The 16199-nt window shown below is 61.2% G+C and overlaps 1 protein-coding gene across 3 annotated transcripts; it reads right to left on the bottom strand.

Moving 5' to 3' along the window:
- Nucleotides 1–2: 2 nt before the first annotated feature.
- Nucleotides 3–14800, bottom strand: DPH1 (diphthamide biosynthesis 1). 3 transcript variants are annotated; one of them, XM_015295755.4, is made up of 12 exons: nt 14457–14800; nt 13756–13905; nt 12851–12914; nt 7824–7945; nt 6504–6658; nt 5925–6046; nt 3868–3936; nt 3138–3294; nt 2298–2398; nt 1989–2067; nt 1798–1908; nt 3–1624 (listed from the first exon to the last, which is right to left on the bottom strand). In XM_015295755.4, the coding sequence occupies exons 1-12, from the start codon at nt 14557–14559 to the stop codon at nt 1538–1540; spliced, it is 1320 nt and encodes a 439-aa protein (XP_015151241.2). In that variant the 5' UTR covers nt 14560–14800; the 3' UTR covers nt 3–1537. The 3 variants fall into 3 exon arrangements, 2 of the variants coding, with proteins under 2 accessions (XP_015151241.2, NP_001025887.3); NM_001030716.3 differs by having other exon boundaries at nt 14722–14800; XR_003071205.3 differs by lacking the exons at nt 3–1624; nt 1798–1908 and having other exon boundaries at nt 2050–2067; nt 2235–2398.
- Between the last annotated feature and the right edge of the window lie 1399 nt (nt 14801–16199).

Here is a 16199-nt window from a genome sequence, read left to right as displayed (position 1 = left end):
GCTGAACCAGCAAAGAAATTTAATGCACGAGGCAAACACCAACCCTGGCACTGCCAGGAAATGTCTTCTCTAGGCCCAGGCCAGCTGAAAGGTTGGCTTCATTTATTTGGTAGGGGATACTGAAAACACAAACCTTTTGGATACAAGAGCTGCAAGCACTGTGTGCTCTGCACCTACTTCCTCTGGCTGAGATCACACTTTCGAAGGGCTGCGTTAAGCCTCTGAAAGTCCATCAGGCACAGCTGCGTCACTCTCCTGACTGCAACCCACTGTCATATGCACAACAAAGTTGCAAAGAAGAGAGATACTGAAGAGTTCACTGTGTTAATATTACAAAAGAGCACAGAGATCGCAACAACCTCTCCAAAGAGTGCAGAAACAGCAGGCTCTGCACCAAGATGCTCCACCAAGCCTCCCACCACTTATTACAGACACTGCTATCACACTGCTCCGGCCCCTGGCTGCTCAGCCCGGCCCTGCCCAGGGCGGAAGCGTCCCAAGAAGTCCAGGTAGGCCTCCTTCTGTGGCGCAGCCACGGGGACGAAGTGCCCACCAGGGTGCGTGATGACGACCGGCTCCACGAAGCACTGCGCCAGCTCGGCGCTGAGGCGCGCAGCGATGACGGCATCGGCATCACCCACGACGTGCAGCGAGGGCAGGGCGATGGGCTCCCGGTAGAAGTGGTCGTGGGCCGGGGCGCGGCTGGCAAAAGCGGCCACCAGGATGGCGAAGGTGATGGGGAAGCGGGGATCTCCGCGGGCCCGCAGGGCGCACACCATAGCGGCCAGCGCCGCACCCTGGCTGAAGCCCAGCAGCCCGTCGAAAGGCCCGCGCTCCTCCAGCGCTCTCGCCACGGCCTCCAGCGACTCCTCCAGCCCCGCCGGCTGATCCGCTGCCTCCGAGGCCTCAAAGGTGCCGGGCCTGGAGAACCACCACCCACGTGGGGGGTCGTCACTTGCTTCATCCTCGGTGCCGGGCACGAGGTGTGGAGCATCGAGGGCAACGAGCTCAGCACGGCCTCGCAGGGCCTTGCGCAGCGCGCCGGTGCGCTGGCGGAAGCGGCGCTCGCTCTGCCGGTAGCCGTGCAGGGCCAGCAGCCGCAGCGGCCGCCCCTCCGACATGGTGCCCGCCACAACCGGAAGTGAGCGGCACTTCCGGCCGCCCTCCCCTTCCCGCCGGAAAGCTACATGCTGATTGGCTATCGCTGCACGCGAGGAAAGGCTCGGAGAGGACCACGCACCGGCGCGCCCCCTTGCGGCGGGAGGTCGCGGGGCGGGGATGTGGCGGGGGCGGCCCCGACGGGGCGTCCGTGGAACCGGCAACGTGCAGTGAGGGGGGATGCGGGCCGGGAGGGGCTGCGGGGCCGGCTTCCAGTGGGCAACGGGGCCATACCGAAGGTCCTCAGTTCCACCCCTTTCCTTCCTGGTGCTGGTACCAGGGATGCCCCTAATTCACGTGGCCCCGATGATGGTCGCCCTGGGGCGGCCATACCCATGCCAAGTCCCCACGAGTGGCAGCGGGGCCACGAGGACCCTGTTCAGGAGGTGGCCGTGTCCTCAGGCGGGTGGGCACTGCGGGACCCCTCAGTGCCATTCTTCAGGCTGGGGGTTGCGGGTGGCTTCTCCTGTAGGGACAGACATGGGGTAAGCAAAGATGGGGCCATGTGTGCCCCGATGGAGGGCACCGGGTGGGTGCCAGCCCTGCTCTCCAGGGAGCGAGCCACTGGGTGGCGCTTGTGCCACATGGCAGCGAGCACCAAGGGACACAGGGGGGCCCCCCCCACCCCCCAGAGCCCACCTGGGCGGGCCGCGCTGTGTGGTTGGCCGTCCACGGCCCCAGGGATTGACTGGCATAGAAGTCCATGGGGTACGGCTGTTGCCACTCGATGTCCCCAAGAGCCACCGCTGCCTGTGAGGAGGGGATAAGGGGCTGAGTGCCACGCGCAGGGCTGGGAGGGGTCCTCCCGAAACCCACCGGGGACTGCTCACCTCATAGGGTGTCAGCAGTGGTTTGCTGAAGGCCTCCCCCCAGTCGATGGAGAGCCGGGGACAGGCGATCTGCACCCACCTGCAAGGAGAACGGCAGCGTTAAGGACCCCAAAGCCCTGTATGAGGAACCCCAGGGTGGCTCTGGGCAACCCCTGTGAGGAGCTGCTCAGACCAAGAGCCACCGCTTGGATTTGGGGGCACCCACGGAGGAACCCTCCATGACAACAGCCCAGAACTACGTCAGGCCCAGTGCCACATTCCCAGCACGGCTTTGGGGCTTCCCACAGGGATGGGGCCGGGAGTGCTCACGCATCCACGCTGTCAAAGAGCTGCAGCTTGCTGGGGAAGATCTCAGACAGCAGCACCCGCACAAAGGGCCGGCCCAGGGCACGCAGCCGCGACTCCAGGTGCTGTGGGGGGGAAAAACAACACTGTGGGTCAGGGGCTCGCCAGCCTCACGCTAACCCACGCAGCACTTTCCATCCAGAAGGCCATACAGAACCCAAAGCTCAGCCCTTAGGCCCCTGAGGGACACAGCTGTGCGTCCCTGCCACGTCCAGGGGGCACAGCAGTGATAGGGCCGCAGCTCCGGCTCGCGCTCCGCTCTCCCCAGCGCGTGCCTCGGCCTAATGAAGTAATTACCGCTCAATGACAACAATCTGTTCTCGTTAGCGGCTGCCAGCCTTGGGACGCCTGCCTGCTGCAGGGCCGAAGGCTGTGGGAGGACGTGAGCAGCGTGGCCGTGACCTCAGAGCCACCAACTATTTTCCGTGCCCCACCGTGCCCCTGAGCTGCCCCCCAGAATCACCCCGGGGTCTCTGCCCCACGTCTCACTGCTGATCCCCCGAATCCCACCCCCCAGCATCAATGGCAGCACCTTGGCTCCGCTCCCCTTGCCCGCAGAGACAGTGAACCCAAGCAGGAGTTCATCCAATTAAAACCAAACCAGCGAATTAATTGCTGAGCTGCTCATCCAGGGGGGTCTCCACGGCTGGCCAGCGTTTAATGAGCCCTTGGCCAACCTCCCTCATCTGCTGCTAATTGCCCTGCCTGCACGGCTCGGGGCGGATCGATGGCAGCAAGGGAGGGCAGGCGCTGTCCTTGCCCCTTCCCCAGCCACGTCCCCATGGTGAGGGGACCCCGCAGTACCTGTAGGATGGCGGGGGATCCCTGTCGCCCCAGGGTGCCCAGCAGCAGCCCCCAGCACCGGGCGCGGGCGGCGGAGCGGATGGCAGCCTGCCGGGCTTCACGCATGCGGTCATGGGCATAATGCTCCTGCGAGAAGACCTTGCTGTAGGGATCATACCTGTGGAGAAGACCCAAACTCAGCCACCAGCACCCCCCAGCCCCACAGATGGCCCCCAAACTGCTCCGCGCCCACCTTCATTAGCACTAATTGGCTCACAGGGCCCGGCCGGTTCATCAGGAGAGCGACAGGACCGGGACTGCGCTCCCACGGCAGCCCCCCATGCTCAGCCCCTCCCCATCCCGGCTCATCAATTATAAAGGAATCTTTGATTTGTTGCTTTGTTTGACGAGGAGAATTTTAATCAAATCCCACTCGGGTTTCGGCAGCTTCCCCAGCGCCATAAAGCTGACGCGCGCCTCCCGTTCCTAACAAACGACCTACTAAGAAATTCAGATTTCTCCAAATGGGCCCTGCCTTTCGCTCTTGATATTTCATCTGCTTTCAGCAGCCTCATCATCGCGCTTTATGGCCTCTGCCTGCAGCAGCCGGGGAGTTTAATGGCTGCACCTCAAAGAGCTTTCACAGGTACTTGTCAAAATGTTTATATTCAGCCGGAGTAAATGGCTGGTGTTCATTGCATGGAGCGTGGCTCCCTCTGCCCTGCTGGGATGGGGGAGGAGTTGGCCCTACCTGTAGGCGGGTATCCCCGGGTTGGCGATCATGATGGACTCCAGGTGGAAACGGCCATCCCCCAAATAGCTGCGGGAAGAGAGGGAGAGCAGTGGGAGGTGGTGGTGTCAGTGTGCTCCTTCCCCAGCATGCAGGGGGTGAAGGGAGGGAGGGATGGATGGATGGAGGGATGGATGGATGGATGGATGGATGGATGGATGGATGGAAGGACAGACAGATACATGGATGGAAGGATGGATGGATGGACAGACAGATGGATACGTGGATGGAACGATGGATGGATGGACAGAAAGATGGATACATGGATGGAAGGATGGATGGATGGATGGATGGATGGATGGATGGATGGATGGATGGATGGATAGATGGACAGACAGATGGATATATGGATGGAAGGACGGATGGGTGGATGGACAGATGGGTGGACACATGGATGGACGAAAGGACAGATGGATGGATGGAGGGGCAGATGGACGGATGGATGGACAAATGGATGGATGAATAGATGGATGGAGAAATGGACAGACAGACAAATGGATGGATGGATGGATGGATGCACAGACGGATGGACAGGTGGATGGATGGATGGACAAACGGACAGACAGATAGACGGATGGGCAGGTAGACAGATGGACAAATGGATGGATGGATGGATGAATAGACAGACAGATGGACAGATGGATAGATGGACAGACATGGATGGACACGTGGATGGACGGACGGACAAATGGACAGATGGTCAGATGGACAGATGGTGAGATGGACAATATGAAGAGAAAGACGGATGGATGGATGGATGGACAGACAGACAGATGAATGGATGGTCGGCCACTTTTGAAGCAAAAATGGACATGAAGCAGCAGGGCCAGCGCTCCGTCTCTACGGCTGGTTATAGACATTGCTGCTTCCATTTCTAATCGGATTTCAAGTCAGCAATTACATTTCAAAGCCTTTCATTCAGCTGCCCTAATGGAGTGAGGGCTCGGAAAATGAATTCAGACGTAAAACTTGACTAGATTTTTGCCCTTAATTGGAGAATGACATTTTGGAAGATCAAAGCTAATTTGTCGGAAAAAGTTAGCCCCAGAGACAGGCTAAATAAGAAAATAACAACGCGGGGAGGATGCAGGTATGTCGGGTGTGAGCAACTAGGAGGGTTGAGGGTACCATGCCATGGTTCCAATGGCAGCAGGATGGGTCTGCTCACACCTGTGCCATGCCAGCTTGGTGGCCTTGGGGACAGCAGAAACGCAGTGCCTCGTCCCCAGGTCCTGGTTCAGGGCAATGCCACAACCCCATCCCACCTGGCTGCCCCATGGCTGAGAACACAAGCACGATGCTCCGCCCCAACCCGGGTGGGTGAGATGGGGTTTAACACCCCCAAGGGTGGGGTCCTCGTATTTATTTATTCTGCAGCGCACTGTATTCACAGTACATTAAGCATTTCCATTACCTAAAATAATTAGGTGATAGGAAGCGAAGTGCTCCCTCTAATTTGCTGTCCTTAAATAAAATTAATGTTGCTGTGATGTTGGGCCCCGGCCATTTGTCTTTTCCAATTATCCACCCGCCCTTCCATCTATTATCTATTCTGATATACGACTCAATTATTTCCTCCGTGCTACGAGCAGACGCCAATCGGAGCAGCTTTAGGAGCTGGAGGGACCCAGCCCAGCCCACATATACCCCAGGCAGGGCAGGGGAGGGACAGGCAGTCCTGGCACCAGGAAAATGTACCCATGGGTTTGGGGAGGGCGTGGGGATGGGGTTGAGGATGGGGTCAGGATTGGAAATGGAGGAAGGACTGGGGATAGGGTAGGGATGGGAATGGCACCAGGGATGGGAATGGCACTGGGGATGGGTTTGGGGTTGGGGACAAGGTTGGGAATGGGGATGATGATGGGGTTGAGGATGGGGACATGAGTGGGGATGGGTTTGAGGATAGAGATTTGAAGATGGGGGCAGAGTTGGGGATGGGGGTGGGGTTTGGGATGGATCCGGCCTAGCTCTCTGCCCTGCCATGAGCTGCAGGGTCCCTGGGGACAACAGGTACTTACACAATGGCATCGGTGTCCCGTGCGAGCCGGGGCGATGTGCAGCCCAGTATCTCACCAGGGGACAGCGGCTTGCACTGGGGCACGCACACCTTGTACTGTGACTGCAGCTCCTGTGAGGCCGCCTGCAGAGACGTGGGGTCAGCCAGAGAGCCAGGGTACAGAGCCCAAAGCTGGCCAAGGCTGGTGACACTCACAGTGCTGGGGACCCTTGGGGCACCCCAACTTGGAGAACCACAGGGTGCCTCAGTTCACAAGGTAATGGCCCCGCGGAGCAGAGATGCTCTGCCACACTCAAACAACATATCAATTAGAAGAGAAGGGAAAATGCTTAGCTCTCCAGCAGCCTCGTGTTTGGATAGACATGGCTCAAGAGGCTCATTTATCTCCACTCAGGAGCAGACAGACAGACAGACAGAGCTGCTGGAGCTTCCCCCAGCACAGCACCGAAATACCACGCGCTCCTCTGCCTGCCCTGACATTTACAGAGCAGCTCCCAGGGGAGCTGGGGAGTGGTGCTGCTGTGAAACATTGATCAGAGTTATCACAAAGCTCTCCATCAACGCGATCGTGGCTGCTCACCTGCACTGCTGCCACGAACTGGATGGTGCTGACCAGGGCCAGGGAAGAGCCCACGGCGAAGTTGAAGCGGATGGTGTCGAGGAAATGGGATGTGTCAATCTTGATGTCCACGAAGACGTAGAGCATCTTCAGCCCACGCGTGGCATCGATGGGGACTGCCAAGAGAAAGGGTGGGAGGGTGACTCTGGGGGGCTCTCCTCGTGTCCCACAGCCTGGTGTGGGGCAGATGGGGGTCTGCTCACCCCAGGCAGGGGGTGCAGATGGAGCACCCATTCATTTCTCTCTGGATAATGGCAGCCCGGGGGGGGATCAATGAACACAAATCTAATTACCCCCGGTGCTAAGAAGCCCGTGTCACTACGATTAAGTGAATAATTAAAGTACACAGAGTCCACATCGATCCACAGCTCCGCATTCACTTCCCATTTTGGTGCGCTTCGCCTGAGCACAATTAAGTGCAAATTACTCCCTCCTGTGGGGCTGGGAGGGATGGAGATGGTGGCTCTGGGGTGACAGTCCCAAAAGTACCTGTGAGGATCCCACAAGGATAGCTGCGCTGAGTTGGTGTCTGGGTGGGCAGCCCAAAAGGTGCCCCTTGGGGTGCTTAATTCATAATGTGGTTTTGGCGTACAGATCTCAACCAGGAAGTCAGTATTTCACAGGGAGCCCGGAGTGATCCTACAAACCCCATGAACGTCCCCACAGCCCCTACCCAGGCTCAGAGGGGCTGCAGTGTGCTGGGAAGACCGAGGCTGCCACCCAGCACAGCAATTCCACCGATCCACCTTAAAACCCAGAGTGTCTTATTGTTATTTTTGGGCTGATTCCATCCTGGGTGGACTTCAAAGTTAGCAGCATCTGGGACAGCAGTGCAGTTTCCATGGCAACCGGATCCAGAGTACCGTCCGCCTGGGGAGCACACAGCCTCCTCCTCCCTTCCCCTTCCAGCCAGCGCAAAGCCGCGTCCCCATTGTCCCCACCGTCCCTATTGTCCCCATCCCCACCGGTAGCTCCCAGGCACTGTGGCTGTGTGCTCTGCTGATGTCAGGCTCAGGGCTGTGATTTGGGCGATGCCACGGCCAAGCAGGCACTGCAGCGCTGCGATAGGAATGCGCTCTGCATGCACTGCTGCTCCCTAAATCCTACCCAAAGGCAGCGACCCAACCAGCCCGGCCCTACCCAGCCCTACCCAGCTCTCTCTTTGCAGAGGGCTTACAGCACCCGGTGCCACGTCCCCAAGCTGGCACTGAGCGTGGCCACCGGCACAGTGCTGGCAGTCCCCGGTGCCACCACATGCCCCAGCAACCCAACGTCACCTACTCAGGCAGCTGTGTCCATAGTGCACCAAGAAGTCAGCACCCAGAGCCCGCGCTGTGTAGTCGTCCACGCAGCACGCGCCGTAGGTCACATCGCCCATCACCACCGCCTCGGCGTCCGTGAACCTGCGGGAGGGACAACAGCGAAGGTGGCACCAGGGTGGCACCATCATGGCATACATCCTCCCTGCCCTCTGCCGGTGTCCCCAGCCCCGCCGTGTCCCCGCCGGCACGTGACGCGGTGCGAACGGGGGGACCCCTCGGCACGCAGCGGGGAGGACGAGCGCTGGCCACTCTCCGAGATGTCAACATGATTAAATTGGAGAGCGCTAATCCGCCTCTTCAATTGGGTAAAGCTGTTTGCAATTCAGCGGATTATCCGCTCATCAAATAATACGCTGCCAGTTTCCTAATGCAGCGCCATGGAGAGACCCGGCGCAGGGCCACCATGCCGGGGACCGGAGCCACCCCGAGCCGTGCCAACCCCACAGCAGAGGCCGTGCCCCACACCCTGGGCACTGCTGCTGTCCTGCAGCCCACGCCTGGGTGGCATTTGGAGAGGGACAGCGCAAAGTGGCACTGTCCCCTGGTACCCATACCTGGTGCTGCCATTAAGCCCCCGGGCGCTGCGCGCTGCCGTCGGGAGATAAAGCCCCATCGCATGATTTAAGAGTGCCACCTTCACTGGTGGTTTATTGCACCATTTCGGGGGATTATTAGCTTGGCTGTGTTCCCGTGGTGTTTTAATTAGGATGGCAGGTATGGCAGTGACAAAGCCCCGTGCCTGGAGGTGCTGCTTCAGCCTTGTTTACACCGAGGTTGCGCCACGGGCCGGGCTGGAAGACCCTTCTGACAAGACGGTGGCTGCGGTGCCATCGGGGTCCGGGTGCCAGCGCAGTCCCAGTGGCACCAATGCAGGGTTCGGGGACGGCAGAGGCGTCACCCCCTGCTGGCACTGGCTGAGGGCCAGGGTCCCCCTCCCTGAGCGCCGTGCAGGGAGCGTTACGTCGGCGGCAAGAATAGAAGCGGTGGGCAGATCTGGGCAGATGGCAGAAGGTGGAGGAATGGCGGAGCGTGCGGAATATTAACAGCTCCGACCCAGCGGCAGCGCCCAGGGAAAGGGGACAGGGCACGCAGTGTCCCCAGCATGGGGACAATGCCGCCATCATCCTCCTGTCCTGCCCAAATTGACCATCCCATGGGCAGGGGATGCGTTGGGGACAGCGGGAGGGTGGGTGTCAGCACCCAAAGCCGTGGTCCCAATGGCACGGATGGGCACACAGCCACCCCACTGCCCATACGGCAGTGCCACAGGGCTGCTGAATGATCCAGAAGGCTCTTTCCCCACCCCCGGTTCCCCTCAGCCCCCTTCTCTAATGAGAGGTGATGAGATGAACGTGAATCAGACTCCACACATCTCAGCAAAAGTGGAAAATTATTCAGCTCCTTAAGATTCAGGACGGGGAGGTCTGACTCAGAGCAGCAGCCAGCGCCGCTTAATTTTTTATAGATTAAAATGTATGCAAATTGGCCCAAACCCCAGAGAAAGTCCCTGGGGGTGAAGAGCAAGAAAGTGAAATAGCAACGGTGGAGGGAGGGGATGGCAGAGGGGCGCCGTGCCTCCGCCCATGGCACACGGCCATATGGGGATGGGGCTGAGCTGCCCGACCCCATACCATACTCCAGCCACGGGGACTGGAAAGGGGACACGGGACAGACCAAGGACACCGTAGGGCGACGGCGGCAGGCTCCCCATGGGTGACGTGGGGCCAGCACACGCCGGGGTCACCCACACCGGATGGGCTATGATGGAGCAGAGTGGAGCGGCCGTAATCTCCTGAGACAAATCAAAGCGGAGCGCGGGGGCCTCCCCTTGATGTTTTAATCAGTTCGGCGTCGCCGGAGCCTTTCATCAAACTACAGAGGAAGGAAATGTCAATTAGCATCCACCTGCCCGTGACACGGGATGCTGCACCGCAACGGGACACAGCCCTCGCCGTGCTCTACGTCCCCACTGCCCGGTGGCCCAGCAGGACGTGGTGACAGGGCTGTCCCCACCGGGCTGCGAGCCGTTGGCTCCCGCCGGGAGCTCATGAATATTGAAGACAAAGGGGAGGTTATTCATCTTTTCCGTCCCGCAAACCCCCGTTCATTCTGAAAAACAGCCCGGCCTTAGCGTTTTCCTCATCTCCCCTAATTCATTATCTCCTCCTTTAAACAGATGGCTCCCGAAATCCCATTTATAAAGTGCCACGCTCAGCACTGGTGGAGGGCTGGGACCCCCAGCACTGCTTGGTCATAGCATGGTGAGGAGGTGACACAACCCACTGACAAACATGGGGACCCCATCCCCTTGCCAGCAACCCCCCCCACCTCCGGCTTCACTTCCCAGCCCCAAATCCCCAAGAAGGGTTGAAGGAGACCAAGCTGAAAGCCCCCAATCCCAACAGCACCATGGGTGCCCATGTCCCTTTGGGATGGGGCCATGGAACTCTTCGCTCGACCCCAACCTTCTGCCCCCCTAAAAGCATCGAGCGCAGCCCCAGCGTAGAACAATGAGATTAATTAGCAGAGAAGCCCGTCGCCGAGCCCCATTACCAGGTTCCCAACTTCATTAGCACAGGAAAGCTGCACATAATTAAAATAATGAGTTTGCAATTTTACTGCAAGCGGCTCTGGAAGAGCACCGCTGCAGCTGGGCAATTACTGCCTGCGTGTGGCGCGGGGACCTGCAGAGCACCTGCAAGTGGGTCAGGATGGGGAGGTGGCAACAGGGACGGGGTTCCCATCCAACACGAGGATGCAGGGCACTGTGACCCCATTATTGGGCTTCGGTGCATCCCAGCTCCTTGCTTTGCTGGCCTTGAGGCTGGAAAACCCCCCAGAAGACAAAGCAGTGGTGCAGAGAACAGCAGTGACCAAGCCACCATGGCTGTCCCATGCCCATCTGGTGCCCATCCCTCTTGGTGGCAGCTTCCCCACGGATGGGCCATGGGGTTGCCAGCTCCCCAGGCTCTGCAGGGACACAAGGACATAGGACATGGACACAAGGACACGGACACAAGGACACAGATGCCGCAGCAGGATGGCATTGGCATGTTCTGACCCTGGGAGGTAGCAGCTCTTTGCCCCATCCGCCCCACATGGTCACCGCCCCAACCGAGCTGTTCACCATCTCCACTGAAGTGAGAACTTCATTCTCCCTAATGATGCTGTTGTGTGCTTAATGAGGGTGATTAAATCCCCCCCTGCGCAGCACCATGCGCTCGAAGGACGAAGGGAACAGGGAGGGCAGCAGTGGCCGAATCCTGCACCCCAACAAGGGTCCTTTAGGGTTGACACCACAGCAGCTTGGCCAAGGGATGTGGTGTCCCCATGGTGCCACCCACCAGGAGGGGACAGCGCACGGCACCTGGGGGCTCCCCCCCTTTGCTACCGTGGCCACCACCTCCAGGGCAGGGAAGGGGCAGAGCGGTGCCACCAACACATCCCTGACTCCATCACCTCCCCTATTAGCAGGAGACAGGGGGATTAGCAGCTGCGCAGCCTGACAGCTGATTTGATTAACAAGGAATCAAGAGCCCAGCTGAGCCGCCCGCCGTGCACGGAGCGGGGTGGAGGGGGGATCCGCTCCCAACCAACCCCCCCCCCCCCCCAACACATGGAGCTGGTGGGCTGAGGGCTGCCCCCCGATCCCGAGCTGTTGTCCAGGCTTTCCCCCACGCTGCCACCCCCTCACCGGCACGAGCTCCCCTCCGCCGAATTACATCAGCCGCCAGAAACGGAGCCAATTTGGATGCTGCCTGGAGAGCGTCGTGATGCGGCTCCAGCAGCGCACGGCCCCGCCAGCTCAGCAGTCTGCGGGTGGCAGTGAGACCCCCACCTCAACAGGGGCTGCCGGACCCCCACCCCCCCTCCACGCTCCATGATAACGACAAACCTATTAGCGCTAATTAACGGGGCTTCACACAGGTCAATGCTGTCAGTGTCTCTATTTGAAAGGCTCCGTGTTAAGTGCCCGGCGCTTTTCTGTGACGCTCCCATGACATCTTCATCCCTGCTCCCAGCCAACATCATGCTGGGATGCACAGCGACCAGGACCCCAACCCCGCTCTTATCCTCACCATCTGGGACTCCAACCGGCAGCCCCCTGCCCTTGGCCCCACTATTCCCCTGCAGTGGGGCAGACAAGACCTCGGCCAGCACCAGGAGCCCATTCTCACTCCCATCCCAACCCCCAGGGATGTTTCACCCAAAGCAAAAAGGGAGAAATAGCCCAGGAGAGCAGGCACAGCTCTGGCTACGGAACGTTGGACACGCGGTTGGTGGCAGTTTGACTCTATCCCCATTGGGGCTGCACCTATTTCCATCGTGCCAATTCCCACCTGTCCCCAACTGGAACACAGATGTCACCCAGTGCCCCCATCCAAGGGACAGACCTTGGGGTGCCCCCGGTCGGGCTGCCACCACCGCTGGCACTGAGGGTGAGGCCAGTGGGGCTGCTGCAGCTCGGGGAAGCGGGGCTTAAGGTTTCATTCAGATGAAAGAGCCCCTTAATCCACTGCCTTTGAAGTCAGAGACATGAAAGCGGCTGGGAGCCAAAGCCGGGGAGAGGAGGCAGCGCCGCTTAAAGGGACAGACCCACGCGGAGCCACCTGCACTCCGCACCCATCCCCTGCATCCTCCCACCCCTTATGCAGGGACGGGGCCAGGTGACAAAGCTGTGGCACGTGCCATGACCCCCCCCCCTCCCCCCCAGGCGCTGTCACCTCCCTGCGAGCCTCCTCACACAAGGTGACAGCGTGCTAACAGGTGCTGCGACCCCACTGGTGGTGACACCGAGGTCACAGCTCCAGGGGATGCGCCACCAAGGGCACTGTCACCCCGACAGCAGGGATGTGTGACAGCAGCGGGGACCGCAGGTGCTGGGGACGTGGTGTGGCCATGCTGTCCCCGTCCCCAAGGCACAGATGGTGCTGCATTAGGGTGGGAGCCCCCCCAGCCCCACTGCGGGATCAGGACAGATCTTACCGCTCAATGATATCTGCGATGGTGCAGGCAAACATGAGCAGCCCCTCCGGCATCTGCAGGGCCACTGGGAAGAGAAAGGCTGTGCTTAACGAGGGATGCTCCCAAACGGGGCCCAAACCCACGGCGCGCCAAACCCACTTCATCCCTCCCCAGAACTGAAATTGGGCACCGTGGCCTCAGAAAGCAGCAGCACGGCACAGATCTCCCAGGAACAGCTCACCCTCTGCCGCTCGCACCCACCCCGTGCCAACGCATTTAATCCCTTTCTGAACCCGCCGACACTCCTCGTCTCTCCCACTTCCCGCTGTAATGAGTTCTGGGTTTTAATTAAGTGCTGCACAGGAAGAGCTACTTTCTTCTGTTTATTTTAAACCTGCTCCTAATAATGTAAACGTGTGCCCTTGGTTCTCCAGCTACAAGAAAGAGTGGATAATCATCGCCTTTTCAGCTCTGCACCATTCATAATTCCGCAGCCCTCTGTCATATCCCCCTTCGTTCGCCTCTTTCCCAGCAAAAAAAGAACTAAATCTATTTAATCTCCCACTGTACAGAGCTCTTCCAAACCTCTGATCGTCCTTCGCTGCCCTTCCCCTCGCTGCTGATCTCCCACTTCGGAGGTGTCGGCACCGCTCCGCATATGGCACGCGTTTATTCACAGTGGGATGATGCCCTCTTAGCCTCACTGTCCCCACCTGGGGCTGCCTTTCCCCACTGCCACCCAATGGCACTGGTGGCCAAGCACAAAGCAGGAGGGACCCGGCTGCCACCCCAAACCCATCCCAGCACCGATAGCGACGACCCCATAGTATCATTAAGGCTGGTAAAGACCTCTCAGATCCCCAACTCCAACCCCAACCCGCCCCCACTGTGCCACAGCCCCTCCACGTTGCCCCCCCACTGCTCACCCTTTTTGGCTCCCGCCTGTCGGATCCGCCAGATAGTTTTGGGGATCTCGAAGTTGTAGTTGGAGGGCAGAGCCCCCACTGCCTCCCGCAGCTCCACATTGTTCAGCAGCTCCTCGGGGACCTGGCGGGCAGTGCGACGTGCGGCTCGGCCTGGGGATACAGTGGGGGTCAAGGGGGGGGCCTATGGGGCACCGGGTCCTCAGGGCCATAGGGACACCATACCCCTAAGGCCACGGAGACATCACATCCCAGGGCCATAGGGCGCTGTGACCCAGTGGCCATGGGGACACTGTGTCCTAGGGCATGGGGACACTGCAACCCTAAGGCCATGGGCACAGCATCCTCAGGCTATAGGGACACAGTGCCCCTAAGGCCATGGGGACACCACATCCCCGGGGCCACAGGAAGGCGCCGTGCCACCTCCCCAGGGATGGACTGCAGCCTCCCTCTGCCAACATGGGACAATAATGCCGTTTTGGGGGGCGAAAAAAAACACCTTTTATGCCCAGAAAGCACCATTACATCTCAGAGCACTGCGTTTATAAGACCACAGGAACAGTGCCCATAGGACCACGGGGAGACCCTGTGCCACCCGTGGGGATGGAGCCGAGGCACTCTCAGCCCCCACCACCCCCACGGGGGATACTTTCTTTTTTTTGGGGGGTGGGGACATAAAAAACAACCCAAACCCCGATGCTGACCCCCTTCCCACCAGCGGGCACTCAGCAGCGTTCTCCCCCACAGCCGGCGGCGGGGTGGGAAGGGGGGCAGCGCTCCGTTATTCACCGCCGCCCCGTCGAACATCTTCCCCCGACGCCGTCATCCAGCGAACCCACGGCACAGCCGGGACGGGCACAGCCGGGACGGGGACGGGCGCAGCCCCCGCCGCCGCCTTCCCCCGCCCGGCGGCCCCCGGTACCGCCCCGGTTCTCTCCCACGAGGCCCGGTTCTCCCGCCGGTGCCCACCTGCGCCGTTGGCGGAGGGCAGAAGAGCCGCGCTGTCGGAACGCTGCGGTGCGGCCATGGCGCCGGGCCACGTGGGGGCGGGCAGGCAGCGCCAGCCGAGCCCCGAGAGGGCGGGGCGCTCAGACCAGAGCAATCGATGGCCGAGAGAGAGATGGAGGGAGAGAGAGATGGAGAGCGGAGCGCACCGCCCCGACGGGACGGGCTGGATGGGGCGGGACGGGTGGCAGGGCTGGGTGTGGAGGCTCCGGCACGATGGACACGCACGGCTGTGCCGGTGTTGGGCTGTGCGTCGGGATGTGCACGGCGTTGAGCCGTCGGGTTCGCCTCAAGACGGACCGTGGTGATTTTGGGCTGTGCGCCCCGTGCTGAGCTGCCGGTGCTGAGCGGGTGCCGCTCGCGGCTCCGTGGTGTGGTTGCCATGGTGACAGCCGCACCCGCCATGGGGGTCCCCCTCCTCTAGTATGCGAGTGCCTGCGAGTCGGGGGACCCCTGGGGGCCGCATGGGAGCGGAGTGGCGGTGGTGACCCCCGAGGGGTAGCGGGGCCGGCAGTGGGATAACGTGGGATAACGGGATCTGCGGTGGGGATGGAGGGAGTCCCAGTGGGCTGAGGGGTCCTCCGAGGACGGTAAAGCGCCACGGGGACATCGGGATCCCGGTGTCGGATTGGGAACCCAACGGGGTGATGGAGGCAGCGGGAGGCAGAGGGCACAGCGGGGACTCGAGGGACAAAGAGCGGGGAAGGAGCGGGTGGAGCGACGGCGCTGGGCGGAGGGGCAGCGGGTACGGCGGGGACAGCGGAAACGCGGGTGGGGCAATGGAAATAGCAGAGCTCCGGCTCTGCGTCCGCTTCCACGCTGGGACATCGGGTGTTCCGACAGGGGCGGAGGGGACGATGAGAAGGTGCTTCGGGACCAGCGGGGACGCGACGTGCCGCCCGGCGGGGCGGAGGGGACCGCGATGCGGCGTGGTGCCAGCAGCTCCCCGAGGCCGACAGAGCCCCGATGGGGCGGGGGGGGCACCGGGAGGCGGCGCGGGGAAGCGGAGCAGCGGCACTTTCACGAAGTGTCCACGGGAGGCGGGAGAGGCGGCGGCAGAGGAGGAGGAGGAGGAGGAGGAGGAGGAGAGGAGGAAGGGGGGGCCCGGCCGGGCTCGCCCAGCCCAGCCCAACCCAGCCCGCCCCGTCGCTGCCCCGCCCCGCCCTGCCCAGCCCTGCCCGCCGCTGCAGGCACCGCCGCACCGGCCCCGGGCTCCCCTTCTTTATAGGCTCTGCCCGAGGGGGTGGGGGGCGGCGGCGGCCCCAGCCCCGAGGGGGCGGCTCCCCCCTAAAAGCCGGCGGCGGGACGCGCGGCGGGCAGAGGCGCGGCCGGTGCTCCCGGTGGGGCTCCGCGGGGCGGGCGCTCCCGGTGCCGCTGCGGCTCTGCCCGCCATGCCCCCGCGGGGGCCGCTCGTTCGGGCTCCGCGCTCCCGGTGCAGCCGC

Source organism: Gallus gallus, chromosome 19, assembly GCF_016699485.2.
Source record: "Gallus gallus isolate bGalGal1 chromosome 19, bGalGal1.mat.broiler.GRCg7b, whole genome shotgun sequence".
Classification (NCBI taxonomy): Eukaryota; Metazoa; Chordata; class Aves; order Galliformes; family Phasianidae; genus Gallus; species Gallus gallus.
The sequence above is the reverse complement of the archived record's forward strand: the minus strand, read 5'-3'. Positions and strand labels throughout refer to the sequence as shown.

Bases quoted from the DNA above. Each gene is read 5' to 3' on its own strand.
- DPH1 (XM_015295755.4), bottom strand. From the start codon at position 14,559: ATGTTCGACGGGGCGGCGGTGAATAACGGAGCGCTGCCCCCCTTCCCA. The intron at 2,068-2,297 runs GTGAGCACTCCC...TTCTCCTTGCAG, and splicing joins CTCTTTGACAGCGTGGATGC to GTGGGTGCAGATCGCCTGTC. The intron at 1,625-1,797 runs GTGGGCTCTGGG...CTGTCCCTACAG, and splicing joins ACACAGCGCGGCCCGCCCAG to GAGAAGCCACCCGCAACCCC.